The 21851-nt window shown below is 43.6% G+C and overlaps 1 protein-coding gene across 1 annotated transcript in view; it reads right to left on the bottom strand.

Moving 5' to 3' along the window:
- The window catches only part of FGF10 (fibroblast growth factor 10), a 78688-nt gene that overhangs the window by 8541 nt on the left and 48296 nt on the right, over positions 1–21851 (bottom strand). The window contains exon 2 of the mRNA XM_074568357.1: positions 7864–7967. Coding sequence (XP_074424458.1) covers positions 7864–7967 — 104 coding nt within the window. The remainder of the gene's footprint in view (positions 1–7863; positions 7968–21851) is intronic.

The raw sequence follows: 21851 nt of genomic DNA, 5'->3' as shown, positions 1-21851 counted from the left end.
GCTGATCCAGACTGCACTGGAGAAGGCTGAAGCTCCAGGACACCTACAGTACGTTGATGACATCATTGTGTGGGGTAATACAGCAGCAGAAGTTCTCAAGAAAGGTAAGAAGATAATCAAGATTCCTCTGAAAGCAGGTTTTGCCATAAAAAGAGGTAAGGTCAAGGGACCTGCATGAGAGATCCAGTTCTTGGGAATTAAGTGGCAAGATGTTCATCACCAGATCCCAATGGATGTGATTAACAAAATAACAGCTATGTCCCCACCTACTAACAAAAAGGAAGCACAAGCCTTCTTAGGTGTTGTGGGTTTCTGAAGAATGCATATTCCAGGTTAGAGTCAGATTGTGAAACCTCTCTGTGAAGTGACTCAAAAGGAAAATGAGTTTACATGGGGTCCTGAGCAATGCCAGGCCTTTGAGCAAATTAAACAAGAGATTATGTATGCAGTAGCCCTTGGGCCAGTCCGAACAGGATGGGACATTAAAAATGTGCTCTACACTGTAGCCGGAGACAATGGCCCTACCTGGAGCCTCTGGCAGGAAGCACCAGGGAAGACTCGAGGTCGACCCCTAGGATTCTGGAGTCAAGGATATAAAGGCTCCGAGGCCAACTATACCCCAACTGAGAAAGAGATCTTGGCAGCATATGGAGGAGTGAGAGCTGCTTCAGAGGTAATTGGTACTGAAGCACAGCTCCTCCTGGCGCCCCGATTACCAGTGCTGGGCTGGATGTTCAAGGGTAAAGTTCCTTCTACTCATCATGCCACCGATGCTACCTGGAGGAAGTGGGTTGCCTTAATCACTCAGCGAGCTCGAATAGGAAACCCCAATCATACAGGAATCATACAAGTGATTACAAACTGGCCCGAAGGCAGAGACTTTGGAATGCCACCAGAGGAGGTGGTAACTCATGTTGAGGAGGCCCCACCATATAATGAGCTCTCAGATAATGAGAAACAGTATGCCTTGTTCACTGATGGATCTTGTCGTATTGTAGGAAAGCATCGAAGGTGGAAAGCTGCTGTATGGAGTCCTACACGACAGGTCGCAGAAGCTGCTGAGGGACAAGGTGAATCGAGTCAATTTGCAGATGTAAAAAGCATTCAGCTGGCCTTAGACATTGCCGAATGAGAAAAGTGGCCAATACTCTATCTCTATACTGACTCATGGATGGTGGCAAAGATATTGCTGACCAGCTAGGGAAACTAGTTGTGAAGGTATGCCATGTAGATGCCCACGTCCCCATGAGTTGGGCCACTGAGGAACATCAAAACAATCAGCAAGGTCTTCAGGCAGCTAAGATTTTCCAGATAGATTTGGACTGTGAACATAAAGGTGAACTGTTTTTAGCTCGGTGGACACGTGACACTTCAGGTCATCAAGGAAGGGATGCAACATATAAGTGGGCCCATGACCGATGGGTGGATTTAACCATGGATGCTATTGCGCAAGTATCGTGGTTTAGCCTCAGACGGCAACAAAGAACCACGTGCCGCTCGCTCGAGCTTTCCCAATACGGGAAGAATCAGAAGAAAAAGGCAAAACTCTGGGGTTGAGACAAAGGCAGTTTAACAGAACAGCAAAGGGAACAAGAAAAACAACAACAATAACACGGACAGAGGAATATACAAACACGATTACGGAACCGCCGCTCACCGACCGCACCCGAGACGCCATTTTCTTCTGATTCTTCCCGTATTGGGAAAGCCCGAGTGAGCGGCACGTGGTTCTTTGTTGCTGTCTGAGGACAAACCACGACACTGTTGGAGTGTAGCGGGCTTCGGATCCTCTGTATCCCTGACTCCAAAACCCTCGGGGTCGACCTCAGGTCTCCCCTGGTGCTTTCTGCCAGAGGCTCCAGGTAGGGCCATTCTCCCTGGCTGCAGTGTAGAGCATGTTTTTAATGTCTTGTCCTGCCCGGACTGGCCCCGGGGCCACTGCATGGACTATTTCCTGTTTAATTTGTTCAAAAGCTTGTCGTTGCTCAGGACCCCATTTTAAATGGTTTTTCTTCTGGGTTACTTGATAGAGAGGGCTTACAATTTGACTGTAATCTGGGATATGCATTCTCCAAAAACCCACAATGCCTAAGAAAGCTTGTGTTTCCTTTTTACTAGTTGGTGGAGACATAGCTGCTATTTTGTTGATCACATCCATTGGGATCTGACGGCGTCCATCTTGCCATTTTATTCCTAAAAACTGGGTCTCCTGCGCAGGTCCCTTGACCTTACTTTGTTTTATGGCAAAACCAGCTTTCAGAAGGATTTGGACTATTTTACTCCCTTTCTCAAAAACTTCTTCTGCTGTGTTTCCCCATACAATGATGTCATCAACGTATTGCAGATGTTCTGGAGCTCCACCCTGTTCCAGTGCAGTCTGGATGAGTCCATGGCAAATGGTGGGGCTGTGTTTCCACCCCTGGGGCAGTTGATTCCAGGTGTACTGGATGCCCCTCCAAGTGAAAGCAAACTGTGGCCTGCACTCTGCTGCCAAAGGGATTGAGAAGAATGCATTCGCTATATCAATCGTGGCATACCACTTGGCTGCCTTGGACTCCAGTTCGTACTGGAGTTCTAGCATGTCCGGCACGGCAGCACTCAGCGGTGGCGTGACTTCATTCAGGCCACGATAGTCTACAGTTAGCCTCCACCCTCCATTAGATTTTCGCACCGGCCATATGGGACTGTTAAAGGGTGAGTGAGTCTTGCTGATCACTCCTTGAACCTCTAGTTGACGGATCAGCTTATGGATGGGAATTAGGGACTCTCGGTTAGTGCGATATTGCTGCCGATGCACCGTTGTGGTAGCAATCGGCACCTGTTGTTCTTTGACCCTCAACAACCCCACAACAGAAGAGTCCTCCAAGAGACCAGGCAAGGTAGACAACTGTTTAACTTCCTCCGTCTCCAAGGCAGCTATGCCAAAGGCCCACCAGTACCCTTTTGGGTCCTTAAAATACCCTCTCCTGAGGTAATCTATACCAAGGATGCATCAAGCCTCTGGGCCAGTCACAATGGCATGCTTTTGCCACTCATTCCCAGTTAGGCTCACTTCCGCCTCCAGTACAGTCAACTCTTGGGATCCCCCTGTGACCCCAGAAATACAAATGGGTTCTGCCCCTCTATAGCTTGATGGTATTAGGGTGCACTGTGCACCCGTGTCCACTAGAGCCTTATACTCCTGTGGGTCTGATGTGCCAGGCCATCAAATACACACTGTCCAATGAAGCCGGTTGTCCCTTTCCTCCACCTGGCCGGAGGCAGGGCCCCTCTAATACTGGTCATAGTATCCATTACTCACTTCTTGCAGAAATGACTTGGAAGTTCCCTCAAGAGGATCAGAAGCAAGATCAGGCCTTCTGCTCTGTCTGGGGAACGGCCCACTGGAAACTGGGGCGGCACTTTTCCTGGAGGGATCCCCTTTTGTGGTGGTCCTTCCTTGCAACTCCTGTACCCGTGTCCTCAGGATCCAAGTAGGTTGTCCATCCCACTTCCTCATGTCCTCTCCGTGGTCCCGCAGGTAGAACCACAGGGTGCCTCGTGGCGTGTACCCTCTGTACTCTCTCTCTTGAGTGGGGAAATGCCTGCTCCTAATAGCTGAGACGCTGGCCCATACAGGTGGGGAGTAGGACATATTCTCTTCAAGTGGCTGGACCTTCCGGGACAGTTTCTCCACAGCTGAGACAAGGGGGGAAGAGAGACTTTCTTCATATCTCCAGAGCCGGCCAGCTACCTCATCCACCATTGGTCCCTCTTCGCCTTTCCATTCCATTACTGCCAGGGAGTTGGCATATGACGATGGTGCGCTCTGTACAAACTTCCACCACATGGGCCTTGCGCCTGACAGGAGCCGTTTCCAGAGGCTGAGGGCTTGGGTCTTCTTCCCAATCGCCTTGTCAATGCTGCCTTCCCTAGACAGGGATCCCAGCTGCCTGGCTTCCCTACCCTCCAATTCCAGGCTACTGGCCCTGTTATCCCAGTATCGGAGCAGCCAGGTGACAATGTGCTCACCTGAAAGTCAGCTAAAATCTTCTCACATATCCCACAGCTCGCTCAAGGATAGGGATCGGGTGATTATCTCTGGTTCTGCCTCTTCCTCCTGTTCTCTTGATGGCCCTGGTTCATCGTCATCTCTTACTAAGCGAACTGATTTCTTCATGTACTACTCCTTCTGTATGGGGGCAACTGATACTGGCACGGGTTGGTTCCCTGGTTCAGCGGCAGTGGCTGCTTCTGGGGTTGGAGTAGCTGCAGTGGCTGCCACCTTGGTTGCAGTAGCTGCAGTGGCTGCTGCAGGGGTTGCAGTAGCCACAGTGTCTGCCGATCTGCTCTCCATCTCTTTCCCCTGAGGGTGCTGCGTAACACTGAGCCTGGTAGATACTGGCCAGGGCCCAGCACAGTGCAGTGAGTTGTGCCTCTCTAGAATAGCCACAGCATTTTCCCTTCAGATATTCTACCACTCTATCAGGGTCCTGTAATTGTTCAGGGGTGAAGTCCCAGACCATGGGAGGTGAGAAGTTCTCTGGGTACCTGCCCATGTTCTCCCACATGCCATGCCACCCCTGACTATCCAGCCTTGGAGCAGATCTCTGGGTGGTAGTCTTAAATAGCTGTTTAACCCTAAACAGAACCTGGAACACATTCAGGAGACATAACACTAGTACCAGGCTGGTTTGAGCATCCCAAGGATATTCAGAATTCTCAAAAGCTGTCATACCTGACCCGAAGGAGAAAAGGGAGGCAAAAGAGCTGGGGAAAGTGTCCCCCCCCGTTTCCCCCATAGGCTGGGTGTGATTATTAATAAATTCTGAGAGACGGTGCCCAAGGTACAGGCAGGACAGCAATACCACATAAACGCCCCAAAGTAACTGTCTAACAAGTGATGTTATCATATCATAAGCCGATATTGCACAGGACAGCAAAATGATAATCCTCATCCCTCTCCCAGAAGTAACAAACATCATCGCAGGCAGTACATAAGCCATATAGGAATTTACATAACACAGCCATGAGAACAAACCAAGCAACATGGTGATCAGTGACTATTTACCTAATACAATAAACGCATACAACAAATTTGTTTTTTCAAGCTCTAGTTGGATTCTGTCGTTATCTCAACCCTTCGAGCCCCACGTTGGGCGCCAAAAAGGACTGTCGTGGTTTAGCCTCAGACGGCAACAAAGAACCATGTGCCGCTCGCTTGGGCCTTCCTAATACAGGAAGAATCAGAAGAAAAAGGCAAAACTCTTGGGTTGAGACAAAGGCAGTTTAACAGAACAGCAAAGGGAACAAGAAAACAACAACAATAACACAGATAGAGGAATATACAAACACGATTACGGAACCACCGCTCCCCGCCGCTCACGGACCAGACCTGAGATGCCCCAGCCCCCTCCAAGCTGTGACTTCCTGCCCCCTCCCCTGGCAGCTCAGGGTGGGCATGGCTGACATGGCATGGAATACCTGTGTCCCTGCCGGAGCCTGGAGAGAATTAACCCTGTCCCCACCGGAACCAGGACCCTAATACACTGTGAATTACTGAATCTTATAGCAGCATTTTCTACTTATGGTACGTGAAAGCTGCTTTGCCTTCTTTTGTGTGTGTATAGGGTTGGAATGAACTCTCATCACATCATCCACGGCTAACAACTTCAGTAGGAAAACTTATTTCAGGCTTTCGGATGGATCATCACAAACAACTAAGTTAATCACTCTTCACGGAGACATGTGAATTGACTATGGTGATTTATGTTAACAACTTCACTTATGTTCAGAAGCATACCCACGATCAATGTATGGAGCTTAACTGACAAATGGTAACTTTGTCAGCAACTCAGTATACCCTTATACCTCTCAATGGTGCAGGACTGGGCACTGATCATCCTGTATTTCTGACCAGTGTAATTTTAGAAATTAAAATTTACATTTACAGGAGCTTAAGAAAAATTTCTCTGTTCTGGTATTTTCTTAATGTGATTCTTTGACACTGCCCAGCAGTTTAGAAGGTCATAAGTAACCTTATAAACCAGGAGTGACTAGCCGTAGTGCAGATGAGAGAGGACAGTTCATATAGTTTGCATGAATGGGTGTCCTTGTTTGAGGTAAAACAGAAACAATTTTCTGTTCAGTAATTTTACTTTGTAGCTAAGCCTCTTCTAACTAACTGAACTCTCTGAAACTCTCTGAAATTAACAGCATATTGTGCAGAAAACTGTTCGTTCTCAGAGTGGTAAGACCTATGTTTATAGTTTATGCCAAGGAATGGCATGCAGAGAGGCTCTTGCTTATACTTATTGCTATAACAACCAAGGTCAGCTAATTTCGTTATTTGCCCCGTTGGAGGGTCGGAAGCAGAAAAGCATAGAGGGGTCACACTTGTGGGGAGGAGCGGACAGGACAGGTGACCCAAAACTGACCAACAGGGGTATTCCATCCCATCTGTCCCATGCTCAGTATAAAAGCTGAGGGATCAAAGGAGTCAGCCTCTTTCTTCAATGGCCGGCGTCCAAGGATGACTCTGTCTGTTTGTCTGCCTTTGATCCCGATCCATGCATTCCTGAATCCAGTTCCTGTCCATCACTGAGTCCAGTCTGAGACTTTCCCGGTGCCTGCCGGTGATGTGATCATCATCCTGGGAGCTTGATACGGTTTTGTATATATTGTATATATTTCATTATTTTATTTTCATTAATTTATTAATATTTTCATTGAAGTAGTTTAGTTTCTTCTAGACTCATACGTCTCTTTCTTTCTCTCCCTCCTCTCCTTGGAGAGGGAGATGGGGGAGAGCATCTGTCGTTCTTCTCAGTGGCCAGTCCGGCCCAAACCTCAACAGTGGGGTTTAAGGAAGCATTTCTATGGGGTTTACACCCTTCCCTAAAAAAAAGAGGGCCAAATGACTTCGGCTCCCTCAAATCTCAGTTGATTCTGATGGTAGTCTCAGACTGACATTACTTCATAATTTTCAGCAGAGGTGGGCTTAGCTACACTTCCCCGAGGATAAACCCAGCCCCAGTACCTATCTGTGAAGTGTTCTCTTTAAAGCCTATGGATCTTCTAAATACTGAGCAATCTGAAGATTGGCTCATAACCTTTGCAGATGACGAATAAGTTTACATTTATGTGGGCTCAAACTCACTAGAACTGGCAAAAAGCTGCAAAATTACAAACCAAATTAGATGTAATACCAGAACAATATTTGGATAGTTACTGGGTTTTGTTTGTTGTTTTGTTTCGTTTTGTTTTGTTTTTTTACTGAAAGTATCAGTAACCCCAAACTTACACAAATACAAATAGAGTATATATGGACAGTTTTCAAATTATATTCAAATTCTGCTCAGTCAAAGCTTATCTGCCTGCTGATCTATGTCTGTCTCTCTGTACTGACCATAATCTTAACTTAAATCTCAACTTAAAACTGGCTACTCTAGAAATCTTCTTGGCAGTCATAGTTTGATAATTTGGTGTGTCTCCTCTATCAGCTGAAGTTTACAAGATTTTAGGTACACTTTATTCCCCCAGAATTACTGATAAATGTGGCTGTACTGCAGAAAAAACAGGGAAAAATAACCCTAAAGATTACATTTTGTAGGATCCTCTCCATCAGCTGCTACTTAATATGAAACCTGACTGAAGCAGTAAGCATGATAAATCCCCCAGCAGCTGCTTTGGTATGATATAAGCCTAAAAACACCAGGGAGCTTGTGGAGAGAGGGGCTGCTGGTTTACCACAGGATGAAATTTTGATGAACAGCTCATTTCATCTCTAATTAGTAGTAATACACAGTCAAGTGGGGTTTTCAGTAGGTAAGAGGGAACTGTGCCGACTACTGCAATCCATTTGGTAGGTAAAAAAATACTTACAGAGCCGTAGACTTTTCCTTTCTTGTTCATGGCTAAATAATAGTTGCTCTTAATGGACTTAACTGCCACAACTCCGATTTCTACAGATGTTATCTCTAATATGCCTAAAAAATAAAAATTGAGCTATTTAATCACTTCATTAGAGGATTTTCTTACTATAGAAGACCAATAAACCTGAAAAATACTAAACTTCTAATATTCAGAACCAACTGACCAACAAACTTTAGCAATGTTCTCCAAATCACTGCAAGAATATACACAAACATTGTTTCAATTAATATGTTTCCTTTGATAATTCTGCATTTTAAATCCCATAAATACCTAAACAGCTCCATTCTCCTTAGCATAGATTTTACTAAAATTTATCAGAAGAGACATCTGAACCACAGCATTAAATTAAATCTATAGCATATGTCAATAGAATGTTAGATTTACCCCAGTCTTCAAAAACAGTGGTAAACTATTTATTCCTTGTAGGACAGTTAGATAAACTAAATCCCTTGGCTGCACTGAGCTGATAAAATTCATTTTTGGCAAATGTGTTGCAACTTTGGGATATAGTAAGACTAACCCTAACAGCCACATTATCTTTGTCTTTTAGATATCAGAAACATTTTACTGTGTTTATTATTAATATGATTAAGGTTTTTTTTCTTTAAAACAAGCTCTTTCTGGGATATTGGATGGCTCAAGGGGCCAGTAATAGGAGACAGAACTTTTCATCTCTATATTTTCTGCCCAAGAGCATACTGATTTGGGAGTAGTAGAAGTTACTACAACTTACATAGTGACTTTAGAGATCCCTTTTCAGCTATTACTGGAGTAACTGGATGGCTACGTTGTTTGGGCATTGTGTCTTAATATAGGAGAAATATCTTCTAAAATGGTTTATCCAGGTAGTATGCCTGGCTCCAACCTTTCTTCTGATTTTTAAAGTAGTAGTGGTCAGAACAATAGTCCATCTAACTCAGCGGTCACGACAGGTCTACCACTGAGGAAATTACAGGAGGGGCAAAACTGTTAAGAAATTTTAAAGAAAAACAGCCTAGACCGAGCCAACAAATAATGTGACAAATAGATCAGATGGAAAAACATTGATGAGTTGCCAACTGCTTATAAAAAAAGGAATCTGCAATAATATCCTCCTAAATCTGTTCTATGCTTTTTGTCTAAGCAGAGAAGTACTGAAAAATCCATATGTTTTTCCATTTACTTAAAAATTCCTTATGGTAACCACATACCAACTGAAGCCAACAGTGTAACTTGGTATTCAGTGCTTTTTCTGGAAATGCTGATTTTCTGTCCCTGAAAACTGAATGCAGTCTGTTCAGACACATGGATTTTAGTGTGCAACAAGGTGAGGAGGAAGGTTTTTCACTGATTTTTTTTTTTTAAATAGCTGCTTTATATACAATGCAAAAGCCATTCTGTATGGCAATTGTACTAGTCTATGCAACTCAGGATTAACCGAGGAGTTGAGAGTGTTACTTGTTCTGTGATTAAAAGTAGAGGCTTTGATGGTAGCTGGGCAGTGGCTGTGAATCAAGGATGACAAAGTAATAACTGATTTTTATTGGAAAGCAAATTGATGACATAGTTTATGTGCATGGAAAAGACAGAACATCAAACTAAGCAATTTAACATGAAAGACCTCCTTTTATTGTCAAGAAAGGAGAGGTGGCTTTTCCTGGATGCATTTTTTAATATATAAATACAGATTTTTTTAATATATAAAAATTACATACATTTTGATATGAAGATATATAAATTCTAGTGCAATTACCAGAGGCTTTGTATTTACTTATCAAGAAGCATTAGGTTGGCCATAACTACAAGGTCTAGAGTCTTTGCATATGAGAAAGACTTCAGTGAGAACTGCAAGATAAACAATAGGTCTAGGATCTAGTAAAGCCCTTCAGAAAATGGGCCATATTAAACCAGAAATAATAATAATAATAAAGTTTCTTGTCCAAACCTATAAAGAGCTGAAAGAGGAGGATTATTTTAATTTCTTTGTGAGTGCCTCACAATACAAATATCGATATAAAAATGCAAATATAAATGTTGATAGGCACAAATGATCATGTATTATTAAAAAAAACACGATTATAAAGCCTTCTGCTATAAGGTTTTTGTGGTAAGATTCTTAATTGCAGCGTGAAAAATCAGCATTGCTAAGGATGGAGTTGCACATATAAACTAAAAATACTTCACACGTGCTGTGACAGATCTGAATATCCACTGAGTTTCTTACAGTTGTGTGAGAACAATTCTGTGCTAATCACCACTCAGGCTTGAAACCCAATGGACTTGAACAGAGTGAAGACACAGTTACATATAACACTGCAAATCTGCTACCTGTGAGGGGGTAAGAACAACAGTTCCCAAAATCAGCTCGCTCCATCATCAGTGGTATACAACTTAGTAGCAGCAAAGGCCCCTCTGATATCTGGAGCTGCCTAACTACTGCCAAGCAGAAAAAGATATGGCCAGTTAGAGGAATGAAAACTCTAAACATAACTTCCAGCAGTTACTTATGTGTAATGTTAGCTTGAGAATTAGCACAAGATGCTTAGGTGGAAATAAGAGGAGCTATAACTTAGGGGACCTCTGTAATCTAGGAAGACCCAGAAAATGTGAGGGAAGAGTCAGTTAAGACCTACAACTTTTAACTTGTCTGCTGTTGCAAAGGAGCCATGTATCGTTTTCCATATGTAAAATGAAGAGAATTATATTCTCTAACCTCAAGAAAAGTTGTGAGGGCTCCTTAATTAGGTCTTGATAGCCAGCTCATATATACCAGTGTCATGCCATTGATACAAGCAGATCAGTGAGTCCATACCAGCCAAGGCTTATTATGTTAGTATTACTCTTAAAATGTTGCTCAATTTCACAGCAAAGAAAAGCCAAAGTTGCTTTCTTGATTTCCTGCAAGAGCATTAATACAGAGCAGTGGTCTTTAAAATTTCTCTCCCATGGGTCATCCCCTAAAGTATTTGTGCTCAAAATCACACACAGTTGAGTGTCTTAAGTTATATAGATGACAAGCTATTAGAGGGTAAGTATGTGGTGTGAACACTGCTACAACGTCCACTTCTTTTTACACGAGTGACATGTTTTTTTTGTATTTTCCATGCCAAAAAGTGATGAGAAGAATTTAGTTAATTCTTTCTACAGAAGTCAATTGCTGTAAGTGAACTGTGAAACCAGTAAAACTAGGCTGGGTCTATTTCTAACAACAGCAGTAACAAAAAAAAAAAGAAGAAAAAGAAGATACTGGCATCACTTGTGCCATTATTAATTTTTTTAATGTTGAAATGGATTAAACTGAGTTATATGTTGTCATATTATCCTTGTAACAATAACACCATGTTAGACCATTTCAATTGAAGTCTGAAGTAAAAAAGGCATTTCAAATACTACTTTGTATGTTTCTTGTATCTGATTTTATACCATTGCTTGGGCTCAGGCATTTCCATGGTTTAAAACTTTTCACTCCAAGAAAATGTGTAAAGTAAATAATTTCCATGGTATAATTTGACTTGTAATTAGGCTTGATAATAAGCACTACAAAAACTTAATATTCTTGGGGGGAAAATTCTCATTAGTAGTTAATTGTTTCTGGTTCCATGCTCTTTAGGAATGTGGAAAGGAAAACATAATAATAAAAAAAAAGAAAGAAAATTCTGCTGCCTCCATTATGGTTTTAAAACAGATAACACACTATTATTTTACAGCCATAACTCTGTAAACTTCAACAATTACAACTAATTCACTTTGACCACATCCACTTTAAAAGCATGGTTTTCAATACCCAAACCATTTCCAACTCATTATAATTAGAAACTTTTTAAATATCAACTTGATATGTGCCCTGTAGCTATGCATGTGCTCTCTTTACAGGTCCCAAAGGCTAGAAACATATTTCCAATAGAAACCAAATATATTTAACTTAAATAAACTGTATTTTCATAGTTTAAAAAAGTGATCATTATATAAATAAGACAACAGAAAGCAGACTGACTGTCTTGCTCCACACAGAGGGACTGTAAAAAATAAAAGTGAAAAATTGCTCTTACATAATTATGTACACTAATTCCAAATATCCTATTTCTTATAAAAATGCTGGTAATATGAAGCAAAAGAAAATTACAAAATATCCTAGAACTTGTGTGAAATTATGTCAAACAGTTTGTTAGGAAACAGACAATTTGACAGAGTATCAGATATATTATCAAGGCAGTACTGCAATGGATCCAAACATACCCTGCAATGAGAATCACTGGATTCTGGGACCAAATTCAACTTCTTTGCAGTATGAGGCAGTGACCTTTTTTCTGTAGCTGTGTCATTTGTGTAATAAGTTCTTCAAAAGCACTTTAAACATTTGCAACCCTAGTTGCAGTCCTCTTAATGTAGAGGAACAGGGCCACCTTGTATCTTCCTCCCCCATTCTGAGCCTTCCCCTTTCAGAGATGATCCCATATACGTGGCAATCCACAGGCAGACCCTCCCTCCCTTGCCTTTTCCTCTGTCTGCAGAAATACCACAGATGAAGAGTGAGTTCAGCTGGATGGAATGTGATGATGACTGAAAGCTTCCAAAACTTTCCAGTTTCCCAAATTGTGACAAGAAGCTGCTGGGCCTGTAACTGGAGAGGGGAGAACTTGGTAATGTTCTTCTAAATGGAGTTTTCAGAACTTGGTTTGGTCACCCTCCAGGGAGCTTCTCTGAAGGGGTTCCTTTGACTGGCATTGGCTTGGGTCAAACAAAGTTGGTGATAAGGCATAACATTAAAGATTTGCTAGTTCAAAAAGCTGCTCTTAGTAGGTGGCTTGAAAAAGGGTGGTTTGAGGCAGTAAGAAGATTGGTTGGATGTGGTTTTGAAAGAGAAGAGTGAAGTGCCACTATTTCCATTCTCTTTGTGCAAAGCAAGTTGAAAACATCCCCAAATCAGAAGTTCTATTGTTATTCTTATCTTTTATTTGTTTTGCATAAGAATACTGACAACAGAAAGAAGATGGAGTAGAAGATGAAACAAACCTAGGAAACTGAAGATGGGCTAAGCAAGACTTGCCTTTGGAAGCTTTTTCGATGAAGCAAAGTAGTTCCACTGAAATGTAATCTTATGGACTTTGCGATTGTCTTTGGAAGGCAGCTTAAGATACAAATCTCACAACCCACGATGACACAGTTATAGGCAGAAATCTCAAATAAGAACCAACCTGAACCTGAACCATAACCTGAGCTTTGACTTAAAACTAAAAGTTTGAAGTTAAAATCAGTTCAGTGTTTTTAATTATTATTTAATATTTGCTGAGACCTCCACCCTTCCTGCTCTAAATCAGAAGTGAAAGTACTGAAAGACCATAAAGCAAGCTGCTAATGTGTCATATTTAGATCAACTATAGCCAAAATGTGAATGTCCCATGAGCTTTCCAGTCCAATTCCCACATCTGATGCATTTGGATAAGCCTCAGATAAGTATTCAAACTTGTGGAAGGCTGTGGAAACAGGACCTTAGAAAATATCAGAAAAGATGCGAAATCTCCATGGTGCATAAAGACCATATAAAAGACTAATTATTAGAGCCCTTTCTCAGACTCACAAGGGGATTAAAGGAAAATAAACTGCTTCTCCTTTCCTTATCTACTGCCTTTTTATGACTTTAATTTCAGAGCAGAGCAAGGACCACTCAACCAACACTCCTCTGTAGACCAAGTAAATGGAAGGGTGGCAGCAATAGGATATATGGGAAGAGAGAATCTCATTAGTGATGCAATAGTGAGAGCAAAGGAGGAAAAGGGGAGAGTACACCGCCACGAGTACAAATTTAAAGTCCTCCAAAGGAGGAGTTTAAGTTTAGCTATAATAATGGCAGGAATCAATTTACGCTAGTATACATCTTTACATGTAACAAATAATTAATTCAGGAGCACAGTTACTCTGCATTTTCCCCTCTAGTCAGTGAAGAGAGATGGGCAACTCCAAAGAACAGTTCTGAATACCACCACTCCCTCCATTAAATGTCCAAAGTTAGATGGGTTAAACTTAAGCAAAGGAAATGCAAGAAGTGATTTTGTGGACACATCTATACTGTCACTTAAGATGAGTTCAGATCTGCCCTCACCTTGTCCATCACTTTCATCACTTACATGCAAGCATGTAATCAGATTTAGCTGAAGTGCTGGAACTACCTTCTGGGAGGGAAGATAAACATGTTTGATTCCTTCACATGGATTTAATTCATGCTGTGGAGATGGGATGGCTACAGGTAGAGCCAACTGTATCTAGCTCTGTTAATGAAAGCTCAGATTTCTTGAGCTCCATGCTTTGAGCCAAGACAGGAAGAGGTTACAACCAGCTACCTGAATGTCGATGGAAACTATAAGGGTCTGAAGATCTCAGCGTGCTTGACCCCAACATTGCAAGATTTGATAACTTGTAGATTAGACACAGACAGTGTTAGAATTCATTATCTGAACTGTTTCTGGGATGGAGGAGTTATAACTGATGACTCATACTGACCAAGGAATGGTAGCAATTCACATGCCAAGAGGAAAAAAAAGGAAAACAAAAAAACTCCACCCCCCACCTAGTATATCTGATTTGTTAGCTCTCTTGACAAAGATGGCTTAAGGAGTTTCAACTCTCCATTCCCCTAGATACTTTTTCCTTCCTCTGTGCTGAAGTTCACCAACCCTTCAAATGCAACTGTTTGTGGAGCAGCACTATAAACAAAATCATTGGAATGATCTGGCTTGGAAATAACTCTCAACAGAAAACAAATCGACCTAAAACCCTAAGGACTAAACAATCCAAGTTTTTGCAGTCATTCCTAGTAGTATGTGTTTTCTAGACCTATTGCTCTCTTTCTGGTCTCTTTCCAATTGGCTAAGTTTTTTGAAGTGGGGTGCCCAAGAATGGACCTATGGTCTTCTAAAGTCTGATGGGTACTGACTTGAGCAGAAAGATTACTTCATGTGTTTATAAGGAAACTTGGATCCCAATCCAAATCCTAATTGAAACTTGGCAGTCCATATATGTTTCCATTTAGTAGACAGGACCAGGCACTCAGAATTTCTGCCAAATCTTAAATTTCTAGGTCTTCACAGAAATACACAGGACAGTCAAAAGCTTATAAGAATAGTATAGCTCAGTAAATTTTCTCAGGGGTATACAGAGATGCCTATTTCAACCCATATAGAATCACAAGTTATCTTTCACATTCATAATCATTACATTCACCTCCAGCATTTTGCCACTTGTATAAGTTTCGATGCGAATAACAGCAAAGTGGAAGAAACTGGATGGTGTTCATAGAATCGTAGAATGGTTTAGGTTGGGAGAGACCTTAAAGATCATCTAGTTCCAACCTCCCCCTGCAGGGACACCTCCCACTAGACCAGGTTACTCAAAGCCCCATCCAGCCTGGTCTTGAACACCTGCAGGGATGGGGCCTCAACAACTTCTCTGGGCAACCTCTTCCAGTGCCTCACCACCCTCATAGTGAAAAATTTCTTCCTGATATCTAATCTCAATCTACCCTCTTTCAGTTTGAAGCCATTACCCCTCATCCTATCACTACATGCCCTTGTAAAAAGTCCCTCTCAGCTTTCTTGTAGGTGCCTTTCACATACTGGAAGGCTGCTATAAGGTCTCCCCGGAGCCTTCTCTTCTCCAGGCTGAACAACCCCAACTCTCTCAGCCTGTCCTCATAGCATAGGTGCTCCAGCCCTCTGATCATCTTTGTGGCCCTCCTCTGGACCCGCTCCAACAGGTCCATGTCCTTCTTCTGTTGGGGACTCCAGAGCTGGATACAGTACTCCAGGTGGCATCTCAGAAGAGCAGAGTAGAGGGGCAGATCACCTCCCTCGACCTGCTGGCCACACTTCTCTTTATGCGGACCAGGATGTGGTTGGCTTTCTGGGCTGCAAGTGTACATTGCCTGCTCATGTTGAGCTTCTCATCCACCAGCACCCCCAAGTCCTTCTCCTCAGGGCTGCTCCCAATCCATTCTCCGCCCAGCCTGTATTTGTGCATGGGATTGCCCTGACCCAGGTGCAGGACCTTGCACTTGGCCTGGTTGAACTTCATGAGGTTTCCACAGGCCCACCTCTCAAGCCTGTCCAGGTCCCTCTGGATGGCATCCCTTCCCTCCAGTGTGTCGACTGCACCACACAGCTTGGTGTCATCAGCAAACTTGCTGAGGGTGCACTCAATCCCACTGTCCATGTCACCAACAAAGACGTTAAATAGTATTGGTCCCAGTACCAACCCCTGAGGAACGTCACTCGTCACTGCTCGCCACTTGGACATCCAGCCACTGACTGCAGCTCTTTGAGTGCGACCATCCAGCCAGTTCCTTATCCACCAAGTGGTCCATCCATCAAATCCATATCTCTCCAATTTAGAGACAAGGATGTCATGTGGGACAGTGTCAAATGCTTTGCACAAGCCCAGGTAGATGATGTCTGTTGCTCTTACCCTTATCCACCAGTGCCGTAACGCTGACTTAGAGGGCCACCAAATTTGTCAAGCACAATTTATCTGCAGTGTAGCCATGTTGGCTGTCACCAATCACCTCCTTATTTTCCATGTGCCTTAGCAGAGATTCCAGGAGGATCTGCTCCATGATCTTGCCTGGCACAGAGGTGAGACTGACTGGCCTGTAGTTCCCCAGGTCTTCCTTTTTTCCCTTTTTGAAAATGGGGGTTATGTTTCCTCTTTTCCAGTCAGTGGGAACTTTACCAGACTGCCACAACTTCTCAAAGTTAAGGGTGTTCCATTTATTGCCCAGCCTAACACACAAGGAATATACAGGCAGTGGCACTGCAGAAGAAAGTCAAACACATGGTGACTGCCAGGAGAAGTAGCTGTCCATCACCTGCAGTATCGGGAAAGGCAGGTCTTCACTGCTCAGGCAGTCAGCTGCTGCTCAGTCAGAAGCTCCTAGCAGATACAGTACATATACTCACAAATGGGGCACAAATTACAATTAAATGGAGCCAATCACTACTTAGGCACTGACAGGTAGGAGCAGACAGAAGTGAGCCTGGGTGCTAAAGCAGTCTATGTACAAACAGATGGAAAAGGGTATACCTATGAGACATTTTGAGACTTATTGTACTGGGTTTGCATGGCAAGGTTTTGTTAGCAGGACAGCTACAGGGGGGGCTTCTGTGAGAAGTTTCCCCTATGTCTGATAGCGCCAATGCCAGCCAGCTCCAAGACGGACTCGCCACTGCCCAAAGCTGAGCCAATCAGAGATGGTGGTAGCGCCTCTGTGATAACATGTTTAAGAAGGGGGAAAAAATCTGCGCAACAGCAGCCAAAGGAGAGAAGTGAGAATGTGTGAGAGAAACAGCTATGCAGACACCAAGGTCAGTGAAGAAGGAGGGGGAGAAGGTGCTCCAGGTGCTGGAGCAGAGATTCCCCTGCAGCCCATGGTGAAGACCATCGTGAGGCATGTTTTCCCCCTGCAGCCCATGGAGGTTAACAGTGGAGCAGATATCCACTTGCAGCCTGTGGAGGATCCCATGCCGGAGCAGGTGGATGTGCCCGAAGGAGGCTGTGACCAGGTTTGCTGACAGGACTTGTGACCCAGTGTGGGACCCATGCTGGAGTAGTCTGTTTCTGAAGGACTACACCCCGTGGAAATGACACGTGGAAAGGCCCCACGCTGGAGCAGTTCATGAAGAACTGCAGCCTGTGGGAAGGACCCATGTTGGAGAAGTTTGTGCAGGACTGCCTCCTGTGGGAGGGACCCCACACTGGAACAGGACAAGAGTGTGAGGAGGAAGGAGTGGCAAAGACAACATGTGATGAACTGACTGCAACTTCCATTCCCTGTCCTCCTGCGCCACTCAGGGAGAAGAGGTAGAGAAATTGTGAGTGAAGTTGAGCCCGGGAAGAAGGGAGGGGTAGGGGGAAGGTGGTTTAAGATTTGGTTTTATTTCTCATTACCCTACTCTGATTTTGATTGGCAATAAATTAAATTAATTTCCCCAAGTCGAGTCTGTTTTTCCTGTGACAATAATTTCTGGGTGATCTCCTTATCCTTATCTCGACCTGTGAGCATTTTGTCATATTTTTCTCCCCCTGTCCAGTTGAGGAGAGAGAGTGATAGAGCAGCTTGGTGGGCACCTAGTGTCCAGCCAAGGTCAACCCACCACAGTGTGCTGCAGATGGCCTCTGCTACTTTTCTCTCAACAATCTTTATCCAAATGACAGGTTTGTTTCCTCCTACTGAGACTGTCTGTCACATACTGTAGCTATTGTTCTAGCTAAGGTTGCTCAGCTGCACATCAAAACGAGATGACAGTTTCATTCAACAGTTATGTTTAATTTTGGGCCTCATTTGTTCTTATGATGGATCTCAACTTGACTCCCTATTATGCAAGACAACAGGACTGGAAAAACATGGTCTCTCATTTGCTAGTCTCAAATACTTCTTGTGGAAGGTAGGAGACAGGGGGAAACTCACTGCATAACTGTACCACAAAACTTGGGAATGTGCATTGAACTGCCTGTGGCAGTGTTATGGTTTGAAGAACCCACAACAATTTATTGATGTTTAGACAATTATTCTATCACCTGATGACCCCACCCAGGAAGGGGAACCAGGAAAAAAACAAGGAAACACAAGGGTTGAAATATAAACAGATTTAATAGAATAAGACTAGATAATTAACATTCATAACACTAAAGAACCAATATTGATCCCGATACCAATATAAAATATACAAGAATTATACTCAGACAATTATATCAGTAGGAAGCTGTGCACTCCCAGCAGTGGACAGCAAATGTTGGACACCGCGAGTGCTATGGCTTTGGGAGGAAGGGAAGGCCTCAGGGGTCTGGCACTGGGACAAGAAGTTCTTGGGATCGCAGCCATCAAGGAAGAGAGAGACTCCTCAGCAAACTTTTCTAATTTATATTGAATGTGACATTCATGGTATGAAATAATCCTGTTGGCCAGCTTGGGTCAAGTGCCCGGGTCTTGTTCCTCCTCATCCCTGCACCTGGCTAGCTTGAAAACACTGAGACCTTGAAACCCGCATACCTTAGCTGGCTATAAAGTAAATATTTTCATGAATTCAGACACTGGAGTCTTCTAAAAGTGGAGTTTTCCCAAGCATTAGAAGAGACCTTACTGAAAAGTAAAATTACTGAAAGAAATTAATCCTGTGTTGCTCAAACCAGGACAGACAGGTAGGATCCTCTCCTAAATCCGTATGGGCACAATGACCTAGTTGTAGGAATGTGTCTGAGAGAAAATGATCACGTGAGCCAGCCTCCCTACTATGAGAGATTAGATTAAGAGCAAAACAGGTGGTAGAAGATGGAATTAGTACATGGGAAAAACGGGAACTGAGAAGGTAGAAAACATGTTGTGCTAATGACTAAGCAATTTACTATGTGAATTCTTGTAACCAACCTGATCTGTGAATGAACTGCATGGACAGTGCGTGAACAGAGACTGTAAGCCAATCATATAGCTGCCGCTAGCGCGTGCTCTTATTGCCTGTCTATATATACTCTGTGAAAACTTGAATAAAGGGAGAACGATCATACTCATATTGAGACTCCATCGTTACTCCGGGTCCGTCTCCCACTCCGACATCCTCTGACATCTGGTAGCAGAGGATGGTTCAGCGCGACTGAGTTCTCCGAGACTGCGGTAAGCAACTAGAGGAGGGGAGTGGGAAACTTCGGCTGGGAGACGTGCTGCTTGGGCGCATCAGCGGGAGCAGACAACGGCGTGAGGTCGCTCCTCACCTCCCAGGCGCAGCTATGGAAACAGAAGCTGCGGCCACGCTACTCGCTGGAATCCTCTCTAAGAGAGGGATTGAAACACCAGCGAAACTGTTGCTCAAACTGATTAAGCCGGGGCAGGAGATGGGACAAAAAGTAACAAAAGAAGAAGGGACAATATTAAGACTTCTCCTGCATATCCTCTCCAAGAGAGGGGTGAAATACGATGAGCGTATGCTCCGAAGGTTGTTAACCTGGTGCAGAGAGAACGGATTCACACCAGAGCCCCAGACAGCTTTTAAACCAGAAATATGGGAGGCTGTTGGGAATAAACTGTGGGAAGTGATAAGTAAAGGAGACAAAGAGGCATCACCGTTAGCGATGACATGGTGGTTGGTGTTATCGACCTTACAAGATATGAAGGCGGAGCGAGCCACGGCAGCCGGGGCTTTTGCAGCGTTACAACCCACGGGAGGGGGATCGAACAGGCCAGGTCCGAAGGTCTGGGACGATCCCCTGCTGATCCCCTCTGCTCCACCTGAGGCCGATGGAGGAGGCAGAATGTCAGCAGAGAAGGACAGAGCCGGAGCTGTTTGCTCCTGACATTGCCCACCTCACCCCCTCCCCTCCCCAGTCGTCTCCCTGAGATAAAAGTGCTGTGTTTGTATGTCTGCTGTGTAAGTGTGTGTGGGCGCCGGCTTATACCTGCTGATCAGCATGTGTGCTACTGTTTGCTTTTTGTTGTGTGCAGTGTCGTTAGGTGACTCCACTTGAGCAGGTGTTCTGCCCGGTGTGGTGCTGTTCTCGTATGCAACTAGGGCTGACACTCCGTCAAGTGAAGAAGTTTGTGTATACACAATGTTTAGACGTAAGGCGAGCGTGCCCCAGGTAGATACACCAGGATGGGCTGTAGAACCGATGGAAGTCCTGAAATATTGGGGGAGTTTTCACGAGCCGACACGTTTACGGTCTCGGGAACGGCTCGTCCATGCAGGGCATATCGCTGGTTGTTTGTTGTTTGTCTATAAGGTCATGGTTGATTGGGAAAAGGAGTTGAGCCAAAATCTACAGGATGCTCTGTAGGAAAATGAGAAACTTAAGGAAAAATGAGAAACTGAGCTCTTGTTGCAAAGGCAGACTTTTATGTCAGTCGTAAGTGATGAAAAAAAAAAAAGAAAAAAGAGAAAAGAAAAGGAAAAAAAGGGAAAAAAAAGAAAAAGAAAAAAAAATCCAAACAGGAACAATTAGATGGGAAATGTGCCACGTTAGCACAAAAGTGTGCCATAAGCATTACGGGAAAGCATCAGAAAAAGAGAAATAGGACACCTGATTCAAAGCAGTACCATAGAGATATGTTTTTGTTTTTTTCCTATATGTGTATATGTTATTGCATGCCTTAGTAGATTGCTCTGTGTTATACCCTGCGAGACTAAAATGAACCCCAGCAGAAGCGGTCTCTTGAGCAAGGGGGTGGAATATGGGAAAGCAACGGAAGATTGGCGAGGAGGATTGTAAATACACTCAAGGGACTCGCACCTGGGTGCTGGAAAACACATATATCACACCAATTGTTATTCAGTCTCGGGTGCTGGCAAGAAAAACATTTGGATGACATAAGCCTGTAATGGACTCACAGACACCTTATCTAGCTGCTTGAGAACCTTGGCCTGTTGTGGAAGAAGATCAAAGCACAGTACCAGCAAGAACAGGGAGTCCGCATGCGCTCTTGCTAACAAGGACTCTTTTGCTGCCAAGGATTTGTGATAACAAGGACTCTCTTGCTGCCAAGGATAAGTTTAACAATGCTACTAGTACCGCTATTTCTGAGTTATTGCTAGATGTAGATAGTATTCGATATGCGATGTTGCAAAACAGAACTGCTACTGATTTTTTGCTTTCAGCTCACAGACATGGTTGTCAAGATTTTAAAGGACTGTATTGTATGAATCTAAGTGACCACTCCAAATCCATCCATGCCCAGTTGCAGGAACTGCACCGACTGAACCAGCAACTTGTGGAGACCACTGGGTGAAATCTCTTTGCTGGATGGACTTGGGGGTGGGGTTGGTTGAAGCAAATTGTACTCATCGCCTGTGTGGAAGGAATTTGTCTGTTATGTTTAGTATGCTGTTTGCCGTGTTTAATAAGCATTATACGATCAGCTGTAAATGCCGCTTTGCATCGTACCCTTGTACGAGTTGTAGAATATGTTGCTCTAAAAACTATGT

This window comes from Larus michahellis, chromosome W, assembly GCF_964199755.1.
Source record: "Larus michahellis chromosome W, bLarMic1.1, whole genome shotgun sequence".
In the NCBI taxonomy this organism is placed as follows: domain Eukaryota; kingdom Metazoa; phylum Chordata; class Aves; order Charadriiformes; family Laridae; genus Larus; species Larus michahellis.
Note: the sequence above shows the minus strand (reverse complement) of the source record. Positions and strands in the feature narration are given on the sequence as shown.